This window comes from Pseudorasbora parva, chromosome 19 (assembly GCF_024679245.1).
Source record: "Pseudorasbora parva isolate DD20220531a chromosome 19, ASM2467924v1, whole genome shotgun sequence".
NCBI lineage: Eukaryota > Metazoa > Chordata > Actinopteri > Cypriniformes > Gobionidae > Pseudorasbora > Pseudorasbora parva.
This window is the reverse complement of record NC_090190.1, coordinates 12,586,827-12,608,866: the sequence shown is the minus strand read 5'-3', so window position 1 is coordinate 12,608,866 and position 22,040 is coordinate 12,586,827. Positions and strand designations below refer to the sequence as shown.

The 22,040-nt window shown below is 40.6% G+C and overlaps 1 protein-coding gene across 1 annotated transcript; it reads right to left on the bottom strand.

Moving 5' to 3' along the window:
* Positions 1–171: 171 nt before the first annotated feature.
* zbtb10 (zinc finger and BTB domain containing 10) lies at positions 172–21,494 on the bottom strand. The gene is made up of 4 exons (XM_067426520.1): positions 20,379–21,494; positions 13,410–14,334; positions 7,178–7,353; positions 172–3,059 (listed from the first exon to the last, which is right to left on the bottom strand). The coding sequence occupies exons 1-4, from the start codon at positions 21,036–21,038 to the stop codon at positions 2,760–2,762; spliced, it is 2,061 nt and encodes a 686-aa protein (XP_067282621.1). The 5' UTR covers positions 21,039–21,494; the 3' UTR covers positions 172–2,759.
* Positions 21,495–22,040: the final 546 nt, after the last annotated feature.

Here is a 22,040-nt window from a genome sequence, read left to right as displayed (position 1 = left end):
AGAAACTTCAGCAGCTGAAGTGTTTTCTCTTTATTTAACAAGGCTCAATAGACTAAACTGTGTTAAATTTGTGGGGCAATGTTGACAAATACATAAAATGACAACATTACAGATTACCCTAGAGCAGCCTCATGGCTTCCTCTGATTGGTGAAATAAGACAGTACAGCACAGAGAAATATCAAAGTTTTATTTTAAAATTTATAATAGAGGAACAGTAGTACAATTGAAAGAGAAGGAAAATGTACTCATTTAAATTCTTGAAAAAACATAAAAAGAATAACCTGATTTGATTTGTGTTTGAGGTGAGCCAGTGGCCCCGTTTGCATCACTGTAAGAGAGTTGAAAAATACATCTTTGAAACAGCTTTTATAAAATACAGCTGAAAAAAACCTTCATCTGTAGTGTTTTTTTTTCTTTCTTTTTTTTTTTTGTCTGTTATGTCCATATACAGCATAAAGTCAAAGGAGTACATTAATGTGAGTTGAACAGATACACAGACAAAACAAAAAATATAAACTGACATGATGGTGAACGTGCACGTGAACATGAAGAGAGAAGGAGAACAGTGAAAGCCAGGCTGAGGTTTTAAACCGGTTAACTGCAGCGGTGTAGCCATCATTTAATTCAACTCATTAAATATCTATATAATATTCCTCCCACAGTGATCTGAAGGTAAGTAATACAAACAGGATCTTCTATACAGCTTTTAAAATACACTTTCATCTCGAGTAAAGGGAAAGATAGACGATTTCTGTATCAGTATAGCACTTCAATATATCCACTGCATTTGAACAGAAAATCCTGCTGCTAGGAATTAACCCACAAACAATATTTCTTAAAAAATATGTGCTTAAAACGAAATAAAAAACACAACGAATGAACAAAAACAAAACAGCCTCAAAAGGAAGGACAAATAAAACAATATATGCATCTAAGGGTAAAGTGAATGATTGATTTTAGAATAAAAACATTTAAAATTTGACAACATACACAAGCAAGGATCTACACTATATATTTACCTGGATTTCTTATACATTAGCTTTAACAATTAAACAACGATTTTGGTAGGACAATAAAAATTAACAGTCTTGATTGCATTTTGGAGTCAATACACATATAGCATTAAATAATGAAATGTCCCAAAAAAAAGAAAGAAAGAAAGAAAGAAAGAAAAAAGTTCGGCATGGAATAAAACACAACAGTTTCAATTTATTTCCATCCAGACCGGCTTTGGGGAAATAAGAAATTACAGAACGTAGAACAGTAAGTGCCCGTCTATGCGTTTTCATAGACCTTCCGCTCTACGTTAGCACAAGCAAAGTGTTTTCCACTCAGCAGACACGTGACAAAGTCCAAATAAATGAAACCGAAATGATCGCAAATGTTAAGGGGGACCAAAACGGAGTTTGGGAGTCTATTGCAAACCACCTCTTTCCATCTGCATTCTTCTTCAAAAAATAAAAAAACGGTACACAGGTCGTTCAAGTGATTCAAAATAAGCTCAGTACCACTAACCAACTCAAGAACATCAGGTTGTTCCATCTGTACAAGTACTGCCAGTAGTTTTAACAACAACAAATGGTATGTATGTGTGTGTATGCTTGTGCATGTAATAGAAAAGACTTTAAAAACAGAAAAGCATACCTGATAGGCTTCTTAGCACAACAGTGTAAAATACAAAGCTGATTAGTATAACTGAGTTGAGTAGGCTTTACGATTATTAACATCATATACAGCTTGTAGGTCCAGTATTTAAAAATAAGAGTAAAAATAAAAGCGTTACAGCACCAAACGTTTTCATCATTTGGCAAAATTCAAGCTTTAAGTGAATGTCAAAATGCTTTATAAAGTGTAACTGTGATGCTGTGATTCAAATAAAGCTAGCAATAATATATTCCCCTTATATTTTATCATTTTCTCTTTTTCTGTTTTTTTTTTCCGTCTTATAGTTCTCTGCATTATGTTCTCTCAGCATTTTCAGTAGTTCTGTGTCCTGCAAAATAATCTTGGTGTGCGTTCTGCTTGGCACGTTCTAACAGCCCTGTATAACTTAATCATAAATATGGCTGTGGTCAATTAGAGTCACAAAACAGATTTTTGGTTCCAAGATTTGTGCAGGGAAAAGGAAAATATATATATATATATATATATATTTATATATTTCATAAAAACTTTCATGACGACATTAAACTAGAAAGGAAACACATACACACACACACACACACAAAAAGAAAATCTTCCTGTAGGCGGAATTTCTATAATGCTCCTTTGTCGAGCTCCTCCTCTGAGCAATATACGATCAGGTCTGTCAGGAAGCGCAGTTATGAACTGAAAATAAGCAGACGTACATTTTAAAAATGAAAAAAAAAAAAATCTAATTCTATAATTTCATAAGACCATAATATCTTTCTTCATAAATTAAATAATTAATATTTATTTTAATATGATTGGCCTATTATAACTCAAAAACGCTGTACACCCTCATCCCCTACAAAAGAAAAAAGAAATACATCACAGAAAAACCTGATTTTTATCGTTATATATCATTATACCTCTTTCTCTGACAGGCACACGGCCCAGACTCTGACACATAGAACAATCTTTAAATATTGGAGTCCCTCTCTAACAAAGCTATATATCTCTTTGACATAACTTGACGTGCAACAAAGAGGTTTGATAGCACTTTGGAATTGTTGATTGTTTCCCAGCTATTTTTTCTTTGCATTTTGATTTCTTTCTCTACCAGGTTATGTCTAAATTAGTCCTTCTCGGGGATGGCACCCGCATCACCCTCGCAGTTGGATTGGTCAATCTCATTGGGCTCTCCCTCATCCGCCTCCATGTCCTCGTCTCCCTCTACGGCCTCATCAAAATCTTCGTCCCGTGCGAATTCCAGTTCCTGCATGCTCTCCAGACCCTCCTGTGTGCCTTGGTGGGAGTCTGCGCACTCCACGCAGACGCCATAGCGGCGGGAACCGTGCCGTATGCCCACGCTGGCCGCCAGCATGAAGATCTTCTTGCATACCATACACTTGTATTTCTTATCCTTTTTGTGCACCTGCAAATGAATGGCATGGATATTAGTAAGTGAAGCAAGGTATTTTATTTTTGAGTTTTAGGATTGTGAGTAAAATTAGTCTGTGGGTGAATTTCACAAAACCTATCAAGTTATTTGTGTCAACAAATAAAAAAAAAATGTGTATAAATAAAGACCTAAATATAGATATAAACCTAAATAAAATATATATGGCCAAAAGAATTGGTACACCCATTCAAATCATTGAATTCAGGTGTTCCAATCACTTATATGGCCACAGGTGTATAAAATCAAGCACCTAGGCATGCAGACTGCTTCTACAAACATTTGTTAAAGAATGGGTCACTCTAAGGAGGTCAGTGAATTAAAGCGTGATATTATGATATTTTTTCACCTGTGCAGTTTAACTTCATGTGGCCTTCAGATTAGCTCAAGAACAGTGCATAGAGAGCTTCATGGAATGGGTTTCCATAGCCGAACACCAAGCCTTACATCAACAAGTGCAATGCAAAGCACTAAATGCAGCGGTATAAAGCATGCCGCCACTCGACTCTAGAACAGTGGAGACATGTTGTCGAGAGTGATGAATCACACTCCTCTGTCTGGCAATTCGATGGACGAGTCTGGGTTTGGCAGTTGTCAGGAGAACAGTACTTGCCTGACTGCATTATGCCAAGTGTAAAGTTTGGTGGAGGGAGATTATGGTGTGGGTTTCTTTTTTTAGGGCTTGGTCTTGGCCCCTTAGTTCCAGTGAACGGAACTCTTAATGCTCTAGCGTACCAAGACATTTTGGATAATTTCATGCTCTCACCTGACACCTTTCTAACAGAACCAGCATTCATTTCTTGAGCATATGAGCTACGATAGCTCATCTATTTGATCGGAACACACAGGCCAGCCTTCGCTCCCCATATATATCAATGAGCCTTCATCGCCCATGACCCTGTCGCCGGTTCACCACTGTTCCTTACTTGCACCACTTTTGATAGATACTGACCACTGCAGATCAGAAACACCCCACAAGAGCTGCAGTTTTGGAGATGCTCTGACCCAGTCGTCTAGCCATCACACTTCGGCCCTTGTTATACTCACTCAAATCTTTACGTTCACCCATTTTTCCTGCTTCTAACACATCAACTTCGAGGACAAAATGGTCACTTGCTGCCTAATATATCCCACACACTAACAGGTGCCGTGAGGAAGAGAGAATTAGTGTTAGTCACTTCACCAGGCAAAATGTTATGCCTGATCGGTGTATATATATAATATATATTAAGGTTATCATATTTTATTATCATAAACAGTCTTCTTCCATCTCAGAAACATTGCTAAGCTACGGAATGTTATCAGTTTCTGATGCAGAAAAGTTAGTTCATGCATTCATGACCTCTAGACTAGATTACTGTGATGCATTCCTAGCTGGTTGTCCTTCATCCTCAGTAAACAAGCTACAATTAGTTCAAAATTCAGCGGCAAGAGTTCTTACTACACCAAGAATATATGATTATATAATATCTCTACAATGGTTACGTTCCACATCCATTATATAGTATTGCTACTATAAAACCCTAATTGGGTTAGTTCATGTGTATTAAATCACTTTTTATTACCGAACAAACCATTACGCTCTTAAAGGTCTCTGGACTTTTGGTTGTACCTAGAATATTTAAGTCCACTAAAGGAGGGAGAGCGTTTTTTTGCATTTGGCTCCTAACTTCTGAAATAGCATTGCTGATAATGTTCAGGGCTCCCAGTCTAGATTAAAGACGCATCTCTTTAGCCAAGTATTCACATAATGCATCTCATAACCTTGTACTCCAGTTATATCAGATAAAATGGCATGATTATCCTGGCTTAAAGTTATGAACAGAAGCTACACTAATTATTCTCCATTTGCTTTTCTGTTTTATCTCAGGATGCCAACCTGAAGTAACTAGAGAGTATGCCAGCTCCAGTTTGTATCCTGTCTCTTATGAGGACTTCAGATGCCCCAACACCTGTGAAGAAAATACTTAAGAGGATTCTAACTCCTGCGAGGACTTCAAATGATGCAAACTCTAAATCAACATGCACCAATGCAAAATCTTTCTACACCCTAATAATTTGTTAACATGTACTCAGTACTTCAATGAGCTCATCGTTCCCCTATTGACAGAAATGAGAGAGGAAGGGGGAGATGTGAGGGAACTATAATCTATTCCGTCATACATTATAGTTCTCCTTTTTAATCCGCTTAGAAAAGCGCCACGTTTTATTTTATGTCACCATAATAGGTCGTTCAACTAGTCGTGTAACTGCATTTAAATAGGGAAAACGTGGAGGTGTTTGGTCACTTCTGACTTGATCTCTGTTTGGTACCGTAGTGAATGAACTGGGTTTAGTGGGCTAAGCTAAATGCTATCAGAATGTCACCGCGCGTCTGAGCGATTAAGTGCACGCATTCAGACGAGAGAGGTATGTATCAACTCGTTTTAGTTAAGGGAATAACATAGTTTAATATGAAAAAGCGGTGAAATATCCCTTTAAATTAATACGTTGTTGGTTAACTTTGTGATTTGTATACCATTTCTAACAATTTCTGAAATACATAACTTGGACACCTTCACCTGTGATGACAAATCAATCAAAATGTTCTGTAAAGCTGCTTTGAAAATATGTGTTGTGAAAACAAATAAATGTAAAATATGTACAATATATACACTCACTATTAGGAACACCATACTAATACTGTTTGACCCCCTTTCCCCTTCAGAACTGCCTTAATTCTACGTGGCATTGATTCAACAAAGTGCTGAAAGCATTCTTTAGAAATGTTGGCCCATATTGATAGGATAGCATCTTGCAGTTGATTTGTGGAGATTTGTCGGATGCACATCCACGGCACAAACCTCCCGTTCCCTCACATCCCAAAGATGCTCTATTGGGTTGAGATCAGGTGACTGTGGGGGCGATTTTAGTACAGTGAACTCACAGTCATGTTCAAGAAACCAATTTGAAATGATTCAAGCTTTGTGACATGGTGCATTATCCGGCTGGAAGTAGCCATCTGAGGATGGGATAATGGTGGTCAAAAATGGATGGACGTGGTCAGAAACAATGCTCAGGTAGGCTGTGGCATTTAAACGGTGCCCAATTGGCACTAAGGGGCCTAAAGTGTGCCAAGAAAACATCCCCCACACCATTACACCACGCAACTTTTTTCCAGTCTTCAACTTTCCAATTTTGGTGAGCTTGTGCAAATTGTAGTCTCTTTTTCCTCTTTGTAGTGGAGATGAGTGGTACCCGGTGGGGTCTTCTGCTTTTGTAGCCCATCCGCCTCAAGGTTGTGCGTGTTGTGGCTTCACAAATGCTTTGCTGCATACCTCGGTTGTAACGAGTGGTTATTTCAGTCAAAGTTGCTCAGCTTGAATCAGTCGGCCCATTCTCCTCTAACCTCTAGCATCAACAAGGCATTTTCGCCCACAGGACTGCTGCATAGCATACTAGATGTTTTTCCCTTTTCACACCATTCTTTGTAAATCCTATAAATGGTTGTCCGTGAAAATCCCAGTAACTGAGCAGATTGTGAAATACTCAGACCGGCCCACCTTGCACCAACAACCATGCCACACTCAATTTTTTAAATTACCTTTATTTCCCATTCTGACATTCAGTTTGGAGTTCAGGAGATTGTCTTGACCAGGACCACAACGCTAAATGCATTGAAGCAACTGCCATGTGATTGGTTGATTAGATAATTGCATCAATGAGAAAATGAACAGGTGTTCCTAATAATCCTTTAGGTGAGTGCATGTGCATGTGCGTGTGCGTGTGCGTGTGCGTGTGTATATATATATATATATATATATATATATATATATATATATATATATATATATATATATATATAGATAGATAGATAGATAGATAGATAGATAGATAGATAGATAGAGAGAGAGAGAGAGAGAGAGAGAGAGAGAGAGAGAGAGAGAGAGAAATAAATATGCTAACTGTCATGACAATTGTGTCACAATGCAATTAGTTGTGGTTTTAAAAATAGGCATTATTTTTTTATCTTGAAAATAATTGTTCTTTAGATTTTAGGGTGACCTGTTTACGTGAGATTAACCCACATACAAGACTCAATGTTTCTGGCTTACCAGGGAATGTCTCTTGACGTGTTCTCTGCGAGTGAACAGCTTTCCGCAGATGTCACAGCTGAAAGAACGCACGCCCGAGTGGATGATCAGGTGCCTCTTTAGTGTTCGCCGGTGCTTGGCAATGTAGTTACAGTGGGGACACTTCAGCTTATTAAGGACATTTTCAGGTGCTTCACCTAGGAGAAACCACACAAACAAACAGATTCTCAGCACTTTTCACACCGGTTTCTGAGATATAAACAATTCAGCATGAGATTTTGCAGCAGATGTACTTTGTCTTGTCAGAGGCCGAATCGTCTCCGTTTGCATTTTCAGCTCTAATAGTCAGTTATAGCATGCAAAAAGTAGCTTTACGTGGCTGAGAGAAAATGAGTGCATGTAAATGACATGTCTGCATGTATCTTTAAGTGTCACCCGCGCAAAGAAAAAACTAATAAAACACACTGTGAAAGTGTGTCAGTTGCCATGGAAACCTCATGCCAGAGGCCATAACTATATTAGTCTAATGCAATTTTCTACTGATAAACAAGCTGTATGAAAAGCAACAACTCGTTCCTTCTGGTAACCATTTCTTTCCTCAAAACTCACTTGGAGAAACTGCCTAAACAGTCTGATTGTTTATCTGCGAGAGACTACTGTATAGTTGGAATTGCAATCTCTGCTCTTTGCTGCTGAAAACACTCATCCCAACACGCGAGTTCTCTTGGGAGTGCTGCCTCGTGACAATTAGACCAGAGCTGTCTGTACTACATGTGATATATGTGTGTGAGTGTGTGTGTGGGGGGGTGGGGGGTGGGGGGGGCAGCTTTGTTTGAGCCAAAATGGGCAAAACAAAAGGGTTGTCAAGCTGGGGTTGCCAAGGAGGTGATGAGAGCCAGATCACCTGGGAATTCAATCGAGGCTCTAAACACCACCTTGTGGGCTAAAGGAGCAGCTGTGCTGTTCATTTGTGTCGGCAGGCTCAAAATTAAAGTTCAGTCCGTTACTATGGGCTTGTCGGTCCTTAAAATGGTTAACGATTAACCTGGAATCTCAATGGCCAGGCCTGAGTCATGAGACTGCTCAAGATTGTGCAAATGGCGAGACTCTCCTTCCTGGGAATCTTACAGTATGCAGGATGAGACCTGCTACGCCACAACTGAGAGATTGGTAGTAAATGGGCTCAAGGTTTCAACCAACCCCACCCTTTATTTGCTAAGACTGACCTCAACCCCCTAAGGACACATCATCCTGCTCAAAAAGGCCCAAAATATGCTCAATTACGCAAGTACATGAATGCAAACCCTTCTTGCTAGTAACTACGCTGTTGTTTTCAGAAAAGCATCCAAACGCAATTCAAAACATAATGCAAGTATGCAAGTGCATTAGCATGAACTAAACCACATTTGTAGAAAAAAATACCCCTCCGAGTACAGATGTTCATGTTTGCAACATTCTAGTGAGGCATTGGTGTTGATGTTGCCGTACTTCCCAGCCTTACTGTTCACTCTCACTGTAACACATCAGAGATAAATCCTTGTTAATTTCACACCACTATACGTGCCCTTTTGTAAAGACCACGACTTTGCATAAGGCAGCAACTGTAAATGTGTGTCTGTGTGGGTGTGTGAAGGCGATATGATGTGTAAATAAACGGGTGAAGCCCTAACAGTGGATCATCTTACACACGGTGGATTAGCAGGCAGGCGGGCCAAAGCCGTCAGATCCCATTCTAAGTACCTCTGCAGCGGGTCCACTCTGCCTGGGTCAATATTTGGAATGGCAGAGATAGTTGTGCTGCATTAGCAGGATTAGGGCGGGACGGCCCCTGGCAGCGCTGCACCTCAGAAGAGAGAATCGGGGGTAGTGCATGTGTATGTGTGTGTGTGTGTGTATCACTACTGCAAATCAACAATTAAACCGTCCTGTTTGGAAAGGACTCAAGCATTTATGGTGACACATCCTGCTGTGTGATGTGTGTAAGAGAACAGACAGGGCTCATTCAGGCGCAACACGAAAAGTTTTTTGGGGAAAAGTAAAATGCCTGTCCACACCGAAAGTGAATATACTACATGACACCAGTGTTATTATGGTTAACTAAAAATTTTAAAAATAGTTTTTTTATAAAGGTGCCCTAGAATGAGTTGAAACAATATGTTAAATTGTTCTCTGATATCTACAAAGAGGGTATATGGCTTATTTAAGGGGAAAAATGGTCCAGATACAGTTTTGCAGGTCCCTTTACAACCCTATAAATTGTCCCCAGGATGTAATGCTCTGTTTTGGCCTTATTTGGAAGGGTCATGAATATTAATGTTGAGCTCTGCTCTGATTGGCTTACTTCAGCAGCTCACAGCAGTTCGATTGTTCAGCTAAGCGGCTCGTGAGTTCTGACAGAACACAGACCGACTGAATGACACTTTAAGCAGAATATCTCAAACGGAGATTGCTAAAATGCAGCCTCCTTGTTTATTGGTGTTTTCAGATCAACCGTGTGCGAGGGAGAGAGAGAGAGAGTCCCCAAACAGAGCTTTTCTGTGAACAGAACACATATTCTATCCGGTATTTTACCTAAACATGTCCAATCTGGCAACCATATACACGAAAGCTCCCTCTCTCGCAATTGTTGTGGTATCCGATTATAAACATCAACATGACTGTTGACATATGAAAAGTCCTCACGTCTCCTGCACAGCCTGAACATGACATTTGTGTCCATGATCTGAAGTTTTTGCTACCCTTCAGTGTCGCTTGTTTACCTGCAGTCCCGATGATTCGGCTCTGTCAGATCCATAATGAACATGTTCGGACAGACGCGAATGTTGGGGGCGTGCATATAAATGATCCCCAACGCTTGCGTCATGGTTGGCCTTATGTTGAAAATCACTTATTTTTCCATGGTGTTTTTCATGCACGAGATTTACATAAGAAGTAGGAGGCAATGATGTTTGAGACTCACAGTATATGATGTCCATGTACTGAACTCTTATTTTTTAACTATGGCAAGGTTAATTCAATTTTTCATTCTAGGGCACCTTTAATTGTTTTAGATTTTTTTTAAATTACTAAAACAAATCAAGCTCTCAATGTGAAATCAATGTTAGGTGGTCTCAATTTTTTTACAGAGCTGTACATTTCATTTAAATAATATACTACAAAAAAATCTCTTAACTAATCATCCAATATTAACATGTTAAAATGACAGGCATTAATCAACATACCCTTACCAAGAAAAGCCCCGTGTGTGAAAAAGGAAGTGGGCAGTCAACATAGACGCAAGCACACAGACAAATACGTAAGCATACGTAGGCATGTGTAGGCAAACACACCGACACACACATGCCTGCCAGGTGTGAGCCGTCATCTCGGCACATTTAAGTGCCCTCAGGAATATGAGCTAAGTGCATTTGAGAGTGTTTAGGAAGCCTGAGGGTAACGTTTCCTCTGCTTTACTTCATTATCCTGCATTAGAGGAGTTGACGACGGCGAGAGAAAGCCTCTTCTCAGAACAGCGTCACTTAAGACATGATACTACACCACACGCTGCTCTGCTTAATGGGGGCAGAGAGTTTGAAGCATGACAGCTCGGCAGACTGGAGATTATGCAGGTTTTTGTGGTATGAGGCGGAGGGAGGGTCGACTCCCTTAATAAGGGCAGAAGAAAACTAACTGGCCATTCTAATTAAAAAGGGAAGATGGTCTTGTGGCCCTGAGCTACACAAGGCCTGAGGAGGAGCAATCATAATGTGAGACCTTGGCTGGCTGCCTGCCACAACTGAAGGTTGAAGAATGTGCTTAAGAATTACAAGAGATATTCCTGCTTGAAAAGAAAAGATGTGATAACATGCGACAACATACACAGACAACCAACAGCTAACGTGAGGGAGCTGTAAAAACGGTTAAAGTCAAGATAAAATGACACGCGCAACCCATTTTACTGAATTTGTTTGGATTGTGAAAAGTGTGCATTTCATACCAGAGTTTGAGGTCAAATGAACTACACGCCTCCTAAAACATTGACGACACCCACTGGTTAAAACTTAAAGGGATAGTTCACCCAAACCTCACCCTCATGTTGTTTCAAACCTGTATGAGTTTCTTTGTTCACAAAACACAAAAGGTAACCAGACAGTTGATGGTAGCCATTGACTTCAATAGTAGGAAAAAAATTATAACAATTTTCTTTTTTGGGTGAACGATCCCTTTAATGCCTGGCTCACACTACAGGAGTTTTAAAATCCTATCCGATTGTAAAATCTGGTTGCAGCACACACTTCAGGAGAATCTTTGCAGATTTTCTTCCCTCAAATCTTAAACATGCTCACACTACAAAATTTGAAAACCGAGGAGCATCACACACTATAAAATATTATTAAGATTATCGTGCCAGAGGAAGTGTGTCACGTGATCTACGCAGCAGATCGAAGCGGGAAAACAAAATGGATAGGCCTACTGTAGATTTAAAACTTGCTGTATCAATAATGATCATTTGTTGTGGAAAAAAACAAAAGCGTAAGAATAAACCAGTGTGGAATGTGGATTAGAAAATGGTCGGGGAGACGGGCTCAACATGGATTGTCAGTTCTTCAGCGAGAAATGGAGGTAATTTTATTAACCTTATTTGATCCTGTCGTTCTGGCGCTCGTTGTGTATACCTGTGTGTGTGTGCAATGTATTTTTCCCCTCTGGGCTTGCCGTATAAAGGTGGAGCATGCGCACTTTTTGTACTGGAGTGTAGCGGGTTTATCAGGCTGGTTATTACGTGTGTGACCGAGAATAAAGTGAAGGAACGTTCAGACGACTGTCATTAATTGTTTTCTTATTTCTGAGTATTTTAGGCGAACCCTGCACGAACGCTAGGTCACTAGTGTGCTAGAATGTTTACCGCTGCCTAGTTCAAAAGTGATCATCACCTGTTAGAGTAGATTTGTGCTGTCAAATGAAAAGCGAGAAATGCTGATCTTAAGTGATCTTAAGCAGAAATTAAGTGATTTCAGAGACAGAGCAAGTTAATACATTTTGATAAATGATGTATAATATAATATAATATAATATAATATAATATAATATAATATAATATAATATAATATAATATAATATAATATAATATAATATAATATAATATAATAATAAGGCAGAGTAAACCAAAAAGATTCAAGGTCTGTTTCTACTAAAAGTAGAACTGGATCAGGCCAAAGTCCCTGAAAATCTGTTCACTTGGTGGCTGTATTTGCAACGCCTCTTGACAGAGATTTCTCCTATCTACTTGAATAGAAAACACTGGGGGGAAAGGTGCTTGCCAAACTCACAATAATATAACATTTCAAATCAGCAATAAATGTTTCTAAATTCTTATTCTCAAATAGCTTTTAAAATGTGTATATTTCAGGTTGGTTGGCCCTTCCTAAGCACGAGTTTCAATACACTGACTGTTTCTATGGGAACCAGAGCTTCCAACGGCAGAAGCAGTGATGCAACGACTATTGGCGATTGGCTCATATTTAGAAGGCAGGACTTATTCCACCCTGTTGCTGCTTGTTACACTTTCTACTATTCATAGCAATATCAGTGAACTGTCTTGGTATCCAGTCTTTGATTAGGCCCACTACAAAAATTACATATACTCAATACAACATGCTGTTTTTTTAATACAGTATGTTAGGCATGTAACCATATTCAAATTAATGTAAATAACCTAAGATCTAATCGCATTCACATAAAAGTCATTTTTCTAATTAACTTGTTTGGAAATTTGTCGAAATAGTCCAATGTAAACCATTTGCATGTTGAAAATTTGCACTGCATGTACTCTGCTTATCAAATTTACAAAAAGTGATAGTAGTTTGACAACATGCTATTCGGAACATGGCATGACCTCTTCCTCAAGGCTGTGTATTCAGCCTTCGATAAACCTTGATTATACCCTTACCAAAGGCTTTAAAGAAATGCATACTGGCCTTTGTGTGAGTGTGAAAGAGAGGTGTCAAAAACACGATTGTCATACATGACAAGCCTAATGACAGCACTGAAGTGTGCTATATTGAGTCTAGACAATAACATGGCAACATTATTCAAATAACCAAACTCCCAAGACCTGAAAGAGCTCAATAGACACATCCAGCACACAAGGAAATAAACTTGCTGGGTGTGTTATTTTTAATTTCACATACATTTGTTGTGACTTGAATTGGACTTGGTTTGAAAAGCCATTGAAGTGCCTGGGCAGGAGAATAAGGCATGATGAGTAACGTACCAGCATTCTCTGAGAGGTAAGAAGAGAAGTCCTCTCTGGTGTAGGAGGCAGAGGGTTGGATGAACATGCCCTCGTCGAAACCCTCTTCCGGCTCAGGTGGGATGTTGTAGACAAAGCGTTTAGCGGCCTGTTTTTTCCGCTTTCTGCTGCCCGGCTCGGGACGCTCCTCCCTCTTGATGGCCACCCCAGTGCCGGGATCGGGACCGTTCCAGATGAACACCTGCCCCGGACCCTGTGGCTCCATCTCTGTGGACTCTGACGAGTTCTCTCCTCCCCAACTAGAGCTTCCTAATGCACAACCTTCTCCCCCGGACACCTCCACGTCGCTGGGTTCATCCTTCACTTGTCCACTGGCCTTGATGGACAGCTTTGACAGGATGCTGGTGGCCCAGAAGTTGCTGGGCTTCTTGTCGGCACCGTGGCAATCTTTCGCCACCGTCCGGCGCTTGTTGTAGTCGACCACCACGGAGTCAGGGGCTTCCTGCTTGATGCTTATGTTGAGGGCATCTTTGATGAAGGCACGACAGGACTGGACCACCTCAGTCATCTGGAGGTAACTCGCCACGGACATCACCTCGATGGCATTCTGGCTGGTGAGAAAGAGGTTGCCAGAGTACAGGAAGTCCAGGATGACAGAAAAGCCCTGCACGGCTGCCACATCCAGGTGTGTGATCGTAGTTTGGTCAAAGCTCTCGCTCTTCGTCAGGCAGTAGAGGGTCTTGAAGTAACGGCTCCCGGCGACCAGGATGTTCTTGTGCGCCTTGAACATCTGGCCGCTCACCATGATGTTGACGTCACAGAGGATGCCGCTCTTGCGTTGCTTGTCTAGCTCCTGCAGAAGCTGGTAGCAGTATGAGTTCTCGTTGGGCTTGTTCCTGTAGTCCTCCACCTCCGGGCTCTCCACATCCTCAGGCCTTTCCATCTCCTAGTGGAGTCATAACAAACAAAAATGACAATCAGCATTAGTCTACAGTGTAAACACAAGGTGGAGGGCAGGTGTACAGTGACAACTCCGACAGGAGAACTGGTTTAACAGGCTGGAAAGCTGCCATAATGTGGGAACTACAGCACTGATAAAACCCCCACTCACAGGATGCACGCTCTATGCTCTTGTTAATGCTCTTTAAGATGAGAAATATTCGGCCATTATCCCATCCCACCATCAATCTCCATCATCTGCTCTCACAATTAAAAGAGAGAGAAAGAGAGAACCGGCTGGTACCTACCAATGGGAGTGAATCCTCACAATATATTTCTGGGCTGCAAAGCAGATGTCCTAATCCATGCTGAAATTTATATCACCCTACATTTTTCCCCTCCTACCACACAGCTGTTTTTTTTTTGCTGGAGTAATTCAGATTAAATCTATTTCTCAGGGCGGAGGCCTTCCAAGCCCCCTCCTCCACACTGCTGGGCTTGTCCTGGTAGAAGGGGTTATTACTGTAGCCTGATCCAGCTACAGCAAGCCCGACCAGTAGTAAGAGAGCAGGAGAGCGAGAGAGCGAGAGAGCGAGAGAGAGAGAGAGCAACCCCATTTCTCCACACAATGCCAGTCCTTTCCTCCAGGCTCATTGTTCAGTACTGCTTAGTGCTACACTGAAGCTTTGTGAAGAAAGCACTTACAATGCCCTAGCAAACTACTCATGACGGTTGTAAAAGACAACTGGAATTAAAATAAATACTCACTCTCATGTATACCTGTATGATTCATTTTAAAGTCAAAGATAATATTTAGAAAAATGCAGTTTAATATTTCTGGGGAAACTGTGAAAAAAACCTATTACACTACTTTATAGTTTCCAAAATTTGCTATTTTACTAACTACTACTACTAAATTTTTAAAAATAAAATGACTTCAAAAGACGGTGCATGAGGAGCAGCCTGAAATCTCAGTGCCGCTTTCATTACATTTCTCTGTTTGTTTGAGAATCTAGACAAGCAACACAGACTCAACCAACGGTGTGAATTTTGAGCTGGTACTATCTGTTTGATCGAACAATGGCAGACATTGACTTGTTTGAGGAGCCTGTTTGAAAACAGCGTTTTGTGTGTTTCATTAAAAAAAGTGACATGGCAAGCCTGAATAAGTACTGTATGTAATTCTTCAAAATCTCTTTTTGGGTTGCACTGAAAAATATGGGTTTGGAATGACATAAGGGTGAGTAAATCATTTTCTGAAAATGAAATGTAAAAGTCTAAATGGCAGCACTGTTGAGTTCGGAGGGGTCTGGTGGAGAGCAGGTTTGAAGAATGAGCATGAGGTGGAGGAACAGGGGTGTTAGACGAGAGTGAACATCCATTTGTGGTGTCACAATGTCCCCACTATTGTTCGCCTCTGTCTATCCAGAGAGAGCCTGACTGCGTGCCAAGCCAAGCTATGGTATGAGGACAGATGAGGTGGCAGTCGAAAGTGGGTGTCAGAACATACTAGTCCAGAATTAACCTCCATTTCTTTCTCTCCCTTTTGCTCTCTCATACGCAGTTCATCCTTTCTCCAGATGTGCCACGTGTAAACGCACTACAACAGAACAGATGCTTTCTGAGGATTCCCCCCATTAAAATCAGTCAAAATGAGTCTGTGGCGACAGTTTGAAATTCGACGTGGTCTTTTTCTCATTTGAATGTTTGTTTTTGTTATTGTCTAAACTCTACAGTTTTGGGTCATTTGCGTTCCACCTTTTGTACGCCATTAAACTTTGCAAACTGTACAATGAAAGGAAAACACATTACTTTTACAATATCTATAAATACCAAAATTGTGATCTCATTCGTTTGCTGTTAATTGTGTTTCTCAGACTATTTTAGTGCAGCGTTATCTGTTATTATGAGGAAACCCTGAGATGTTTGCTCTTCATCTTCATTTATTTTTTGGAAGAAAAAAAAAAAGAATACATTTATTGAGCAAGGCAGGGCCGTAACCAAACCCTCCGAATAGCCAAATTATGATATCTTTTATGAAATTTCACCATTTTGAATTGAAAATATGAGAATAATTTTGTTAATCACAACTGAATTTGACGTGTCAACAAACGTTTTGGATTTTTACATATTAGGCAGAAGAAAAGAATGAATGTGTGCATGTTTTAAAAAAATATATTATTTGAAAATAGTTTATTTCATAACTACAATAGAACTGGAACTTTTACTGTTCATATTTCTTTTTCTTTATTTACTTAAATCCTGTATGATCCTTGAATTCCTTAAATTGATCAAAAGTGAGAGCAATAATAATAACAGAATTCTATAATGTTACAAATGTTTTATATTTAAAATAATTGTTGTTGTTCTTTCTTTACATTAAAGAATCCTGACAAAAACATTATGGTGGCTGCCGAAAATTCATACTTTTTTTTATTTTTAATATTTAAATAGAATATAGAAGTTATATAGAAGTTTTTACTGTATTTTTAATCCAATAAAAGCGGCCTTGGGGAACATACGAGACTTCTTTCAAAAGCATTTTTAAAATCTCACCAACCCTAAACTTTTGAACAGTGTATACATCAAAAAAAAAAAAAAAAAAAAACATACTCCGATTCAGAATGACACATCAAAAAATAGGAAACGGGTTTTTTTCTGATTAAACGTGTATACGAAACTCGCTGTGGTTTCTCTTTCTGGTTTCCCACCCCAGACTTTCATTTTGATGCGAAACGGGAACATTATACAACCACCACCAATACCGCTGCCGTTCTCCTGTGCTGCAGTTGAACAGACAGCCGTCTAAAGCTCTTCAGGCGATGAGTTGCCAACACCCATTATTCTATTGTACACTTCCAACATTTTCCATTCACCATAAAACAACAATAGCTCCCCAAAATTTAAACACATAGCCTTCAGCTACAGCGAGCCCTGCCTTCATCACCTAACAGGGCCACAGTGAGAATACACTACACAAGTGGCACGTTAGGGGGACATTGTGCCTCAGACAACAGGGACGGCGGTTTTGTTTTCCTTGCACATAGTCTTCCTGAGCCATCCCAGCCCCTGAGGCCAGCGCCTGGTCCCCTCATCCAGATGCATGAACAATACAGCAGTGTGCTTGACCCAAGGTGTGGGAGGGGAATGCCAGGATCTGGGCCTCCCAACAAAGAGCAGGGCTCATCGATACAAAATTCCTGGGAATTCTCCCCCACCAGCACAACCACAAGCACCAACAACACAACAAGCCTCCCAATACACACATATCTCACAGGAGCAGACAGTACAGGGGTGGAGACCCTTGTCTCCATTGGAGCTCACTAATAACGGGAAGAGGGGCCAAATACTTTGAGGGCGAAGTCCAGACTGGAGAGTGAGGCAACCCAGATGCCCCTTCTTTAGGGGTAATTGAATTACGGGAGTTTGATATGGACCAGTGAAGAAATTTAGCTCATTATGACGGACAGGCACTGCACTGAAGAACGTAATAGATCACAATTATGAAATTGGCTATTGGAGGATGCAGCCTATCAGAACAGCCTTTCTTTACCCAGACAGCAGACATCCTAATGTCTTCTTTAAGACAGATACTATTCATCCACGAGATCTCGTGATCTCCATGTACACTATCATACTCTTTATTTCCTAAGACGTCAATGACAAAATCCCAAGCAAATCAGAAATATACCTTCAATATTAAATATTAGTATTAATATAACATGTTTCTTTATCAATCTTTGCAAATAACTTAAAGCATTCCTGCATGCTAAACCGATATATTTTCATGTGATAAAGCAAACCGTGATATATCGCCCTATAAGCAATGAAAAAGCATTTAAACTCTACAAATAATATTTTTTATTTTAAAGTCACCATGTTATCAAATTAAGCAGTTCTTGATTTTTATGGAATATTGCACTGATTTATGTGTGCATGTCATTATTATTATTTTTAATTCATGTGCCTTCATAATCTTTAATCACAATTACTTCCCCTCCTGCTTGCAGCAACATCTCTTCTGTTCTCTGATGATGTGTTTACTGGTGGGAGGGTGGGATACAACTTGTCACTCACATGACATCACAGCAATAGTAAACCACAACGAGCCGATCAATTCCCGATGGACAAAATGAAGTCCTCCGCCCTCTGTTCTTTCTTGTTTGAGAAGCCGTTTCTGACATACGTCACAATAGGGAAGAAACGTCCATTACATGCAGACTAAATGACTGTCCTAACCACAACCTCAAAACACACTTGTTGAGCCAAAGTCATTGCATTATAAATCATGTATATATTTTCTATTAAAAATAACGAAACATCCCTGGATATTACTGTGGGTCATTTAACATTTATATCTCAAAACAGTTGTCAAATATTAAATGTTCAGCTACTTCTTACCACACACTTTTTGACAGTTAATGACAGCTAAACCCTGCCTTCTTTTTTTGATAGAATATTCATCTGACTTTGACAAGCCCTGATAGACGATCATGGACCCATGCAGCTCGGATGACAAAGTTATGCTGGCGTTGTAAAATATTTTTGCAGTACAGTTAAAAAAACCTCTCCCTCTTTTGCTTTTCAGCAGGATACGCCATTGCTTGAGAAGCGTACCGAACACAACTAAACGCAAAAGTGTCACTAGCTTTTTGCATAGTTTAGAGTCACAAATCATATAGTGTACATTGAGGTTTAAACGTGTACAGGTTGCAGGTCTGAGAACAGAATTTGGAATCAAAATATGTACAAACTAAATATAAATATGTAATGTATGACTATTTCGGTATAATAAATGTAGCTTAACACATTCACCCCACATATGTATACAACAAAAAAAGCATTGTAGAAAGGTTGACTGTCAGAGGTCACTTGAAAGTGAGCAAACAGGAAAGCCTAACAGGGTTCAGATCTGCTGTAGCGTCTTAACCCCTCTGTTGCTAGGGAAGCAGCAGTAATCTCTCCTTTCCTTCCTAATTAGTAAGGGGTATAAATTGAGTTAGAGGAACACTTTGTGTCACCCTGATACGACTGACTGGACATTATCATACAGTGCGCAAATCCTAAGGGATTCTACTGCAAAACAAGGAACACTGCATCTTGTGTCAATGGCATAAAATGTATTGATCAATAACAATTTATCTTAGAAGACATGGCTGGGAATGTACACTCCATCTAGATCAAATACGAGTTATCTATCACTATTACAGTGCATTATATTTATAGAAGTGTTTCTCAGATGCTGATATGATTTATTCCATCCTAACGTTATTCTGTTCCTTGCAGTGACCAGTATGTCATTACAGATGACATAATTCACTCCAGCCCAATGTAGCAAGTGACACACGCTATCTATGGATCTTGGGGAGTCACCTAACACAATGCCTCTAATTTAGGTGCCCTAAAAGGGGAGGGTGAGATGTGCCAGAGGTCACTTTTTACAGCGAGGGGGTTGGGAAGGGGTGCGGCTCCCCAAAGGTAGCAGGGTCAAGCCCTTGCCATTGTGTGACCTTTGTGGCAATCAGGTTAGTTACCATGACAACCATGGTTGATAATTACAGTGCAAACAGGAAACAGGGAGACACATTTTTGAGCCACAGTCCTCACTTATGATACGTTTGGTCTATTTAATGATGAGTATCCGATAATAAATTCCACACAAAAAAAAATCACCTGAATAGAGAATATGATCATGTAAATATGCAATTACACACATATAATCGGTGGCCCAGTTTATATAATGTTTCAAATGACCGCACAAATACCGAATTTTATACTTTAAATCGCCTAGTCGTGGGTCTTTGAGCTCATCTCGCCAACTGACAGCGCTGATCCAGTTAGCTCACACATGCTAACCTGCTACCTCCGACCTGAGTCTACAGCTAACAGACCTATTAGCTCGCTAAACAGCTTTAAAAACAGCATTCCCGTCCCCAAAAAACAGGGGAAAACCTCGGCATGTGTTAAATAAAGACCGAATAGCACAGCCCAGCTCGGCATCGTCGCCTATCCGAGTGTCCTTGTCCCCATTATATCGCAGTGTAAACGTACCTGTTTGGTCGGGTCATTCCTGCCGTGCTCCGAGGACAGGTGATGTCTCAGCAGCAAGGCCCGCTTGTAATTCCGACTGCCTTTTACCAGCTCGTCGCTGTTGTTGGAGGCGATGTTATGGCACCAGGAGCAAGACATCAGTCCCGTTTCCTGGCTGAATTTGAGCCAGGGAAACTCTTGCAGCCAGGAGTCTTGAAAGAGCGAGTGTTTTTGCAACAGCAGCGTATGCGGTCTCATCTCCAGCAGCGGCTTTCGGGCGACCGCTTCCTCCGCTTCTCCCGTGCTACCGTCCTCCCGTTTCACGCCGTTGCCGGTCGCCCACTTACAACTCTCGGTTTTCACCATTACGCTGTTTAAAGCGCCTCTGTCATGATGTTTCCCCGCTGTCCAATTGCCCCCTTCCGGGTCCTCGTCCTCCTCCGGCTCCGTGCTGTCGCTGACGGACCCCCCGCCCTCGACTTTCCCGAGCGATGGTCCTTTCGCCCCCAAATCTCTGTCGTCCTCTTGGTCCGGCCTGTTCCCGTTCAAATGTCGGTCTTGACAGGCCGGGGCCTCACAGCTGTTGCCGTTGCTGCCTCCTCCGACGACGGCACTGGCACCGGTGACGGCTAATCCACCTCCTCGGAAAGCCAGCGACCTGCGGCTTCGCTCTCCGGACATTTTCTTGAAATAAATTACAATCTATACTTTCTCAACAAAACAAAAATCCGATCGCAACTCTCTTAAATAAAGTATTCCGCATGAAACGAGCCGTTTTTCTGCGCTCCGGCCTCCTGGTGAGTGTATGTAGGTTATGCGGAAATAAATAGGGGTTTTAAAGGCATAATGAATTTCAGGGTTCTGTCTGCGTCCGCGCAGGCCCCGCAGAGGTCGAATGGCAACGACTTCCCCCACAATGCATCTCGGTCAGAGGGAGGAGGGGGGGCTCGTGTTAAAGGAAGATGGGGGTGACGACGAACAGCCAGGGGTCTTTTGTGTCGATGACTGCACCCATTTTCCGCATGCTTTTCTATGGCTTTTTCATCTATAGAGCTACACGCCTCGAACCAATAAGTCCTTGTATCCCTTTCAAGCCCTCCCCTGTGCTTGACATTAAAGACTTCGCTCCATGTTTGTCGCGCGAGTCGTTAAGATCGGGACAGGTGGGCTGGTAGGGGGTTAAAACGAGCGGGTTTTTAAGGTGTATTTTTCAGTTGGTGACGGAGATGGACTGATTGTGTTTTCGTTATCAATAATGTAAAAAAAAAAAAAACGATATCGTAAAAAAATATCTTAGTGAGATTGAATTAAAGGAAAGAGAGTTTATTTACATTATGGTTGTGAATCGAATTGTCTTTTAATTTGTCATTTACACACGCGCACATATATGTTTTACTATAACTACACTGTAAAAAAGTAAATAGAAAACTTTGTGTCAAGTTTAATTACGCTGTTGCCTTAATTAATTCCTGCAAATTAGCCTAAATTGTAAAATTTTCCTTTCAAAATAGACTAAATCAGCGTGAACCAATGTATATCCAGTGAAGTGCATTGCACTTTTTTGAGTCACTTTCACTTTTATAGCCTACTGATGATGGAAATCGAGTTGAAATCCATATAAAAGTATATCATGGCCTGTTGTTATTTTGACAAGTTAAATGGAACTAAAAAATGTTACAGTTT

Bases quoted from the DNA above. Each gene is read 5' to 3' on its own strand.
- zbtb10 (XM_067426520.1), bottom strand. From the start codon at position 21,038: ATGTCCGGAGAGCGAAGCCGCAGGTCGCTGGCTTTCCGAGGAGGTGGA. The intron at 14,335-20,378 runs GTACGTTTACAC...TGACTCCACTAG, and splicing joins GGAATGACCCGACCAAACAG to GAGATGGAAAGGCCTGAGGA. The intron at 7,354-13,409 runs GTACGTTACTCA...GGTTTCTCCTAG, and splicing joins TTACCTCTCAGAGAATGCTG to GTGAAGCACCTGAAAATGTC.